Source organism: Dendronephthya gigantea, unplaced genomic scaffold, assembly GCF_004324835.1.
Source record: "Dendronephthya gigantea isolate DGI-Jeju-01 unplaced genomic scaffold, DenGig_1.0 000000F, whole genome shotgun sequence".
NCBI lineage: Eukaryota > Metazoa > Cnidaria > Anthozoa > Malacalcyonacea > Nephtheidae > Dendronephthya > Dendronephthya gigantea.
In genome coordinates this window covers 1,347,326-1,357,870 of record NW_021163010.1, presented here as the reverse complement: position 1 = coordinate 1,357,870, position 10,545 = coordinate 1,347,326, and the positions used below count along the sequence as shown (strand labels likewise).

The window sequence follows — 10,545 nt, the reverse complement described above, 5'->3', positions numbered from 1 at the left end:
TACTGCGGCAAGACATGAAATCTTTATTAAACATTGCATTTTCTTAAACGAGGAATTCCAAGTGATTCTTCACTTTCCGGAGGACAAGCAAGAATATCTTATCAATCACGTGTCGCTGTGTGTTGTGAACAGCATTATGGTTTTTCCAATCGTATTCTTGAACTGCATATCGGCTATGACGATTTTAAGAAATCGTCAATTAAAAGAGAAAGCGACCTATTTTCTTATCTCACTGCAGTCCATTGTTGATGCGACGATTGGGGCACTTGTTTTACCTTCATTAGTTTATATCATAGCCAGCGAAATACACGGCTCTCCAAGTTGTTCTGCGCATTTTCTGCTTTTCAAAGCAACATACATGTTCACGGCGCTTTCCGTACTAACATTGTGCGCTATGACATTTGAAAGATACTTGGGCATATTTCACCCACTTACTCACCGTGCCAGCTTGACGAACACTCGCCTTTTATTGGGTATTTGTTGTGGAACCTTGTGGCCAATTCTGTCTCTAGTTGGCACTATTGTATACCCGAGATTTTATAAGATAAGTAGCTCAATTGGAATAACTTTGTTTTTATCTTTCAATGTATATGTCTATGGTAAAATTTGGATTTTCGTAAAATCAGCTCGTCGGGCGATATCACGAGGCGTAAATTGTTTGACACAAACGTCGGACATAAATGAAAGAAAAAAGATGGAAAGGGAGACAAAACTCGCAAAATCGTGTTTTCTAGTTATACTTTGTTGTGTTATCTGCTTACTGCCAATTTCGCTCAATTCTGTATATCAAAACCTGGATATATTTCGAAATAGGGCTGGATATATGTGGTCACTAACATTTCTCATGTTTAACTCTGTTTTGAATTCTTTGATATTTTTCTGGCGAAATCCACTGTTAGCCAGAAGCGCAACGGTTTTGAACTGTACATGTAAATAGTAGAGAAAAAATCACTGTAACTAGCTATATAGTGACAATATTGTTGACTGCATATAAGAGTGAATAGCCGAATCTATATTAGAAGACGGATTTTCGTCTGAGACGCAAAACTCGACGCAGACGGGTAACTCGTCTTGATATCAAATTCGGTAAGCCACAGGTTCTTCGTCTTAATGTCTCCGTCCAACTTTTCCGTTCAAACGACGGAGATATTGGACGAATTTCTTGTCTTTGACGGAAAACTCATCCTAAATTTATATCTGACGAATAAATCAGACAAATTTTAGCCCAAAATAGAAATAAAAGACTGGTAATTAAGCTTCGCGGTGTATATTGGGATACAAAATGTCGTCCAAGAAGAGAGCACAGGTATCAAGGCGAGTTACCCGTCTGCGTCGAGTTTTGCGTCCGTCAAATGGAAATCCGTCTTTTAATATAAATTGGGCGAATATAACCTTTGGTAGTAGCTATATAATGTATCAATATATTTTACAGTCAATATAATATTAATAATGTGGGATTTCGAAATAATCTTACTCACATATTCATGCCTGGATCCAGTTTCAGTGAATGGTTGCTTGATGGAGCCAGGGAAGCTATTATAAAACAGTTTATAATTTATAAGTCAAATATACCTTAATCAACTATTTTTATTTTTTATGTCCCGGGGCAACTGTATACAATTAGCCTTTCTCACGATGACGAATAGCCGCCATTTTTGGGGTACTTTTTTCAAAAACCGTGATTGTAAGACTTTGTAACGGCGGCTGTCTTTAATTTTAGCCTGAATTTATTCTTCGAATGGTCTGTTTATTCTAAAAAAATGATGATTGATGTATAAACATAACTTTTAAATCCATTTCAGAAAATTGAAAGTACCCCAAAACGTCATACTATAATTCCTATACTATAGTCTATATAGGAATTATAGTAAACCTCAGTGACTCTAATCTACTCGTGGCCGTGTGAAGCCATTATATAGAGTTTCCCTAGCATTCAGCGAACAATCACACGCCTATTTCATAGATTATCGTGAGTTTAGTGTGAAGAGAAAGGATGATTTGAAAAGGCCGGCCGGTATGAGGACCCTCAGTTACCACCAGTAGCTATGACTGATGTTATGCACAGGTTGCAACCTGATATTACAATCAGAGATTCACTGACACTAACAAAGCAACAAAGCATTGCCAAAGTTTCTATATCATGACAACACTCAACAGCATTATGAGTAACAGGACGGTGATATGTAAAAAGAAAATATATATGGTATCTAAAATGTCGAAATTTCATTTCCTCAGCGATTTCCATAAATTAATTTTAATAACGGAAATTCTTTTTATAACATATTTTTGCCCATGTAACTCGTCGAAGGCCCCATGGTGTAATGGTTAGCACTCTGGACTTTGAATCCAGCGATCCGAGTTCAAGTCTCGGTGGGACCTCTCGTTTTTGTTTTACCCCAAAATCCTTCTTTTTCGTTTACTTTTTAAAAAATCCTTCGATTTTCATTTAGCGGACTTTTGTCGCATGTTTTTTTTACCAATTTTACAATCACGTTTACCAAATATTGATTAAAACTCCGATAATATAAATGTTATTTTGTTGAATAATTTCGTTTCTTTAGGTAACCTGCGAACGGGTTGGACAAGGAAGTGGTTGCTCGGCAACGTCGGACAACAACATCGGTGGACAAGACGAACAAATTGCCATCGATATCTTATAAGAAGAATACAGCTGAATTTCACATGAAATTTTAGATCAACAATCTTTTAAAGATACTTTTTGAAATTTTCGAGTATAAGGGTATCCAACAATGTCTATTGCATCAATAACTGCTAGGCATGCGTTTGGTATCAAAGGCGATGTTCCCAACAACATTTTTCATTTGGATGAACAAACTATTGTCTATCCAACTGGATCAAATTGTATCTTGTACAACATCGATCAGAAATCACAACGATTTATTCCTGGCACAGATAAAAGTCCTGGTATTACAGCCATGGCGGTTAGCCCTAACCGACGTTATCTAGCCATCGCTGAGAGGGGAGAGAAAGCAACGATCACAATTTATGATTTACACACCTTGAGGAAAAGAAAAGTGCTTACATATACAGATGGTGCGGCGACAGAATATGTTAGTTTAGCTTTTTCCCCTGATTCCAAGTATTTGATATCTCAGGGTGGCAAACCAGACTGGATCTTGTTGTATTGGACTTGGGAAAAGGCAAAAGTTATGGCCTTTGCGAAAGCAACAAATCAGACAAACTCACCAGTGCATCAGGTATATTTATATGGATGTGTATAGATTACTACCATGCCTCCATGATACTTTGTAGACTGTAAAATGTAGCATTTGAGCCCTGAAATACCCAGGGTTGAGGGGGAAGATGCAGGTAGGTCCCCAGATGCAGCAGAATTGATGTTTAGTCAAGCCTAAAATGCAGAAAATTACATTTCTGTCCTCCTCCTCCCTAGCTATGTATTTTTTATTGTTCTTGCCACATTCTTTATACCCAGTGTGATGCTTCTCTATATTACTTCACAGACAATGGTCAAATGTATATATAGTCTTTTGATTAGAAGTGAAAAATATAGCTGGTATAGTGTAGTTATAATCAGAATGCGCTATTTGCAAAAATGTAGCACGTATACTCCATCAAGCTTTAATGCTAATTAAAAGAGTAGTATACTTATGCTGATAGGCAGGTAATGAAAGCAAGAACCAGGACCTTAGTGTGTTACATCAGTCACCTTCCTCAATTAACTAATTCTTGCTAGTCTAAATAATGAAAGCACTTTCTTTTTTACTTGGATTTTAGGTGTCGTTTAATCCTCAGGACAACACACAGCTTTGTGTTGTTGGCCAAGGAATTTTCAAACTTTTCCGCTACAGTGAAGGAAATCTGAAACAGTTTGCGTTCCAAAAATTGGATCCACAAAATTTTCTATCTCACGCTTGGCTCTCTGATGAAAAGATTGTGGCAGGTACAGACACTGGACGACTACTTTTGTTTGAGTCAGGAGAATTGAGAAATGAACTTCATGTAACAGGAGCTGCATCTACTGGAGTAAAGTAAGTTTTCTTGGTTTTCTTTTGAAGATTAATTCCCATTAGTTTGCTAGTGTAAAGTTGTTTGTTGCATGCTATTATATGAAAGATCTTATTGCCTAAATCCCAGAATCTTTGGCTAAAATGGTGTTTCCATTTTTGTTATAGTAGGTGACAGATAAAAAGTATTGTTGATAGTTTTCTACGCATTGTTGCAAATACACACAGTAGATCGAATAAAACAGCTGAGTGTGCTAACAAGTACTAAACTAAATAGTGTTATTCTTATTTAGGATGGCAGGCATGGCTGCCATACCTGAAACAAGCTCTGGTCAAGATCTGCTACCAAAGGTCACAAGTATAGCTGCATTTTCCAAAGGATTTGTTTGTTCAGGCGGAGCCGGCTTCGTTCATTTGTTTGAGAAAACAGACGAAAAAGACGCGTTTAAGAAAACGAGAGAGATCAAAGTTCCAGTAGATAGTCAGAGTCCTGATCCGCAAGCCTCGATCGCAAATCAGATCATCTCTACATTGACAGTCAGCCCTTCTGAGGAGACTTTGGTGTGTAGTACCAAGGCAAATCAGATGTACTGTATTACAATGTCCAGTGCTGATTTAGGCAAGGTAAAAACGCTTTTTTCTCTGTGAATTTTTTTGACGAAAAGAGATCGCGCGAACAGCTACTTCTGGCCGGTTGAAAAACAGACAAAACAGACCGCTGCATGTCTATAAAACAGTCCCTTTTTTGAGGTAATTTTCTGACAATATGTAAAAATTATTCAGGGTGATCAAGTGACATTTGAGCTGCTCTGCCAATCATTTCATAACGGTGTAATAACAGGTTTGGATGTTTGTATTCGCAAACCACTCATCGCTACGTGTAGTCTGGATCGTTCCGTTCGTATATGGAATTATGAAACTTGGTAAGTTTCGAAGGAGACATTTTTTTCAAGGTTTCCGATCATTTCAAGTTTATTTTCTCCATCCTGACACAATCTTGCTCGCTCATATCATTATGCTCACATTACTATATGCTGTCCTACTCCACTGCTTTTGTATGTAATTCACATCATTTGTTGTGGCACATACCGTGTCCATACCGTAGCATTTACTATTCTTTATAAACTACACCATACATTGATACATAGTCCATTTTTTCACCAGTTCCCTGGAGTTATCTCGCGAGTTTCAAGAGGAGTGCTATAGTATCGCTCTTCATCCATCAGGACTTTACATATTGGTTGGATTCAGCGATAAGCTGCGCTTAATGAATCTTCTCATTGATGAGATCAGAACGTTCAAAGAGTTTACAATACGAGGATGCCGTGAGGTATAAACACATGAACACAAAAATTCCATGTTAATGACATTAGAGAGATGGACACTCGTTTCGTCCAAGCCCAGCCTATTAGCTGATTTACATAATGGTTTTGTGGTCTGTCACTTTATATTGGTAAAACAGCGATATATGGCAACCAGCCTACTCGTTATTACCTCGGAATGAAACAGTTTATGTTTTGGGCTTTAATTTAAAGCAAATCTTTGATTTCCTACTATCGTTAATTTGCCTCTTCATAGTATGATTGGATTGTTGAGAAAGGAAATATTTTTAATACTAAAAATATTTTCATTATTTCTAGTGCTCGTTCAGTAATGGTGGACATTACTTTGCCACAGTTCACGGAAATGTTATTCAATTGTACTCGACCACAACGTTTGAAAATGTCGGAAATTTAAAAGGACACAATGGAAAGGTGGGTACGGAGAGGGAAGATCCAGATTATGGCCAAAAGGAATTTTGTTCATGCAACAAATCTTTGTTTTATATTCATAATGCATATTATATTATTTCTTCAAAATAGGTTCGGTCAGTTATCTGGAGTCAAGATGACACTAAAATTATATCTTGTGGTATGGATGGAGCAGTGTATGAATGGAATGTGTACACTGGAAAACGTGATGGTGAGAGTGTTTTGAAGTCGTGCAGCTATACTGGTGTGGCTGTTTCCCCTGATGGTAGAACCACATACGCTGTTGGTTCAGATAAGACTCTGAAAGAGATTTGTGACTCACAGGTATGTATGTATATAATTGTGCATGTCTTCTCGAGAGGTTATGCTGATTTTAAGAGGATTTCTTTGATTCAAAAATCTTACGATTTCTTTAAAGTAGTGAAAGTATTTTATACTTTGCTTCCCGGGCGTTCTTACAGACGACGCTGGCCAGAGTGTTAAAAGAATGATAGATTATTAATAATTGGCATGATGCCGACACGTTTATCTGCATGCATATACTACTTTATTTTATAGATTCTTCGTGAAGTGTCGTCGAGTGAAATGGTCCTAACTCAAGTGAGCATGTCTCGTTCAGGTCGTATGCTGTTTGTAGGGACCAGCACTGGTACTGTTCGTGTTATGAAGTTCCCTTTAACAGTTCCTGGCGAATGGCAGGAACATCAAGCACATACCGGAGCTATTACGAAGGTAAAGTTCACGAAGTTCACGGAGGTTTGAACTGTTGATCTCATCTAATGTACCGTACAGTGACTATAGTGCTCCATGAGGATCACTTAATTTGAGGCTCAGAATGCAGCATTCATTTCGAATTCGACTATAACTTCAATACCTTTTACATCTATGACCGAATACTGTAGTTAGGAAGAGGACTAATGGTCTAGTTGATTACAAATTGTATAATCAGATCTTTCCAATTTCTCGAGCTAGATGCGAATGTCGTTTGACGACCAATATCTTTTTACCGTGGGCGAGGATGCATCCTTGTTTATCTACAAAGCAACAGACAAAGAAGGCCGTGGTTTAAAAAGAGACAAAGAAATTGTTTATGCAGACGAAATTCTTATCACCAAGTCGGATTTGGAAGAAAAGGTACAGCTAGTAGAAGGAGTACAGAATGGATGCATGAAGACAAAAAATGCAACCTTCCCTTTGCCATCACAATTCCATTATTCATTGTACAGTACAGTATAGTACAGTACAGTACAGTGCAATTGTATTGTCGCCACTTGAACCAGAATACCAACAGCATTAGGAACATGCAACAATAAAAGTATTTGGAAAATATTTCCTTTTTGTAAACTCTCCACACTCTACTCAATAGAATTCTATGATGGCTGAACTAAAAACGCGCGTTGAGGAATTAAAAATGGAGAATGAATACCAGTTGCGACTGAAGGACATGAATTACAACGAGAAGATCAAAGAACTCACGGAGAAGTTTATCCAAGAAATGGAATCGCTGAAAACCAAGAATCAAGTTTTAAAAACAGACAAAGAAAAAGAGGAGGCAAAACACGAGGAAGAAATTTCTGATGTTCGAGAGAAACATTCTCGTGAACTTCAGGTAGAGTATTTTCAGAATTCGTATGATTGCTCTACTTTAAAGCAATCAGGCCCATGCCTCCTCCTAACACCAATATAAATGGCGAGATATTTGTATACGAATGTATAAAACGGAACAAATTATTTTACTGCTTTATATAGGATTTAGAATCAGCAAATAACCAGAAATTAATGTCTGAGTATGAAAAGTATCAGGAACTACAGTCGAAGAGTCAGAAAATGCAAGAAGACTATGATCGACAATTGGAAGAAATGGAAGCGTCGAAAGGACAAGCTTTGTCCGAACTTACAGAATATTTTGAAACAAAACTACAAGAAAAGACTGGCCATCTGGAGCAGGTGCATGAGATATTTATTATCAGCATAACCAACCGGCTTGCAACAGCAGCTTAAAATAGCCTGCATCAGCATTACGTTACCTTAGGCCGGTGAGGCATAGTGTGCAACAGCCTTGCCCGCAACAGCCCGTAGTCCTACGACAGCCTCGCCCGCCCGTAAATGAGCTTGCTTGATTTTATTTAAAGCTACCCTTTGTTAGCTAGGTCACAGCTAGTACACTTTATAGGAAAAATGTTTGCCAATGATTGTGTTTATAGTCTCAAGACGAATCAAGACAGCAGGTGCGCGAACATGAAGAAACAAAACGTCAAATAGAAGAAGACGCTGACCGTGAAATACTTGATATAAAGAATAAATACGAGCGACGTTTGAGAGAAGAGAAAGAACAAAATTTAAGATTGAAGGGAGAGACAGGAATCATGAGAAAGAAGGTAATTATATCTTGCTAATAACATGAATATGCTAGACGTGTCGCCTCACCTGGCTAACCTACTTCATTCCGTATTCTCCGTTTCATCATGTCCTGGCAAGTCCATTTCATTTCGTAATCTTACTTTTGAATGCGTCGTTGTCCATTTAATGCAGGAAGCAAGCTAGCTAGGAAGCATGATATCATATTATCCACGCCGGTTTTAAGTTTTGCTCAATTACAATTTTAGTTTACCAGTCTTCAAAAGGAAATTGATGATTACAAGACTGAGATTCAGCGTCTCCACGGGGAACAAAACAAACTGCAAGGTGTTATCAAGTCCTTGGAAAAGGATATTTATGGATTAAAGAAAGAAATTCAAGAACGAGATGAAACCATACAAGATAAGGTACCTGCATGCAGCTAGCTAGCATTTTATACGTTTATGCATGACTCGCTTGGTTTATGAGATTGTCTTTGAATGCATGCTTGACAAATATACTTCATTGTATATACGGAATTGCATAGATGTTGATGAGAATCTGCGCATTGTAGGAGAAACGTATTTATGATTTGAAGAAGAAAAATCAAGAACTGGAGAAGTTCAAATTTGTCCTGGATTACAAGATCAAAGAACTAAAGAAGCAGATTGAACCAAGAGAGAATGATATAAAAGCGATGAAGGAACAAATACAAGAGGTAACTAATTAAACCCCAGTCAGTATTGGCAGGACACCCCACACACGGCATAAGAAATGATTTCATGATTTCACGAAATCATTTCGGCATTGGGATTATGGGATTAGAATAATCGTTCAATTGTGCACCACTTGGGTGTCCACAAAAAGCTTTACTGTGGAATATGCAACTGAGCTTTGTTATACATCCACACTAACGCTGGACTATTATCCTACCTAAATTTTAGATGGAAAGTGAATTAGAACGGTTCCATAAACGTAACACATCATTAGAATTAAATATTGATGTGCTGCGTCAAAAGTTGAAAGCAACAGACAAAGAGATGCATATGGAGAGACAAAAGGTAATAAAATAATAAAAACATTAAAATATATACACGATTGTCATGTGAACTATCAAGCCTGGTCAATGCAGTTCAACAGCAGATATTTTACTTTTGGTAAACCGACAAGCTGCATGGTTATAGCTACAGCACCCCACACCGTTCAGACCTCATGGTCTTTTATCCATGCCCCTACCCTCTCGTTGCATGCGAACATAATTTATTTTCTTCCGACAGGTTACCGACATCGAGGCGGTAGTAAAACGGTTCAAAACAGATCTTTATAATTGTGTTGGATTCATACAAGAACCTAAGAAATTAAAGGAAAGTGTGAAGCAGTTGTACCAGAAATATGTTCAAGACGATACGGTACGTTAGGAACTTGAGCACACTTCGCGTGTTTGCCTCAATCATGCAACGTGCACCATTCGCGTGCAACAATTTGGCACAAACATTTTTACATTTACTGTAAAACTAACTTTCTCTATTTCCGTGCAGAACGAGTCGTCGGCCAGTGTTGACGCAGATATTCAGCGTGAGTACGCGCGTCAAAGAGAGCACTTGGAACGCAGTGTAGCTTCCTTAAGGAAGAAACTTGAAAAAGACAACGAAATTCATCGTGCAGATAATGTCAGAATTATGCAGGTACGGCTCACATGCATGCAGGTGGAAGAGATCAAATGGAATAAGCGATAAAAAAAGATGCTTGAAAATTTTCACGATATATGAAAATCTCAAATAAAACTTTGTTGTTCTTTAAGATTCTTGAGAGAGAGCCCTAGGGCTGATAGCGGTGGACATTTTAGGGACGGGATTCTTACTAAAGCATATTAAATTAACCCTAGTCTTATTGTTGCTCACAATTTCAACGAAAAATCATCAAATCATCACGCGCAGGCTGCATGGTTTAGACTGCTGCGTGGAACAGGGTCTAACGTAATATTCTGAACTCTTCTCTTGCAGGAAAATGTTTCACTGATCAAAGAAATAAACGACCTCCGCAGGGAGCTGAAGATCGCTCGCACTCAAGTACACGACCTCGAAGCAGCCCTCGGGGTAATGCGTCGAACACAAGGAAGTGGTGGAAAAGGAGCGAAGTCAGCTCCTACGAGAAAGAACGCCTCACGGGAGAGCGCATCCGATGATCTAGAGAAAATCATCACCATTCAAAAGAATGAAATAAGAAAGTTGCGTGAACAAATTCATGAGTTGGAGAATCTTACCGTAAACAGACCACCGTCAGGAGGACGACTTCCTCCGGTAAATTGATGAACCATTGTATAAATGTCATGTAATATAGCTACCGCTTTAGATATTTGGCGCAAAAATAATCTCACAGAAAAGAACTTGGTAATATATATTTGTACGTAGTAAAAACGTGTATATATTAAAATGCGATTCATTGAAATTGAAAAAGGCATGCAGGTGTTC

At 38.1% G+C, this 10,545-nt stretch overlaps 1 protein-coding gene and 1 non-coding gene across 2 annotated transcripts; both read left to right on the top strand.

Moving 5' to 3' along the window:
- The first annotated feature begins 2,307 nt into the window (after positions 1 to 2,307).
- On the top strand, positions 2,308 to 2,379 carry Trnaq-uug. The gene has a single exon. It is a non-coding gene; the product is annotated as a tRNA-Gln (tRNA).
- A 238-nt stretch (positions 2,380 to 2,617) lies between these two features.
- On the top strand, positions 2,618 to 10,534 carry LOC114515551 (cilia- and flagella-associated protein 57-like). Its single transcript, XM_028534837.1, has 18 exons — positions 2,618 to 3,218; positions 3,757 to 4,010; positions 4,280 to 4,610; positions 4,770 to 4,909; positions 5,151 to 5,316; positions 5,627 to 5,740; positions 5,849 to 6,061; positions 6,296 to 6,469; positions 6,710 to 6,871; positions 7,104 to 7,346; positions 7,487 to 7,684; positions 7,942 to 8,115; positions 8,344 to 8,502; positions 8,649 to 8,792; positions 9,019 to 9,135; positions 9,352 to 9,483; positions 9,613 to 9,759; positions 10,078 to 10,534. Exons 1-18 carry the CDS (start codon positions 2,751 to 2,753, stop codon positions 10,381 to 10,383), a joined length of 3,642 nt encoding a protein of 1,213 aa, XP_028390638.1. The 5' UTR covers positions 2,618 to 2,750; the 3' UTR covers positions 10,384 to 10,534.
- Positions 10,535 to 10,545: the final 11 nt, after the last annotated feature.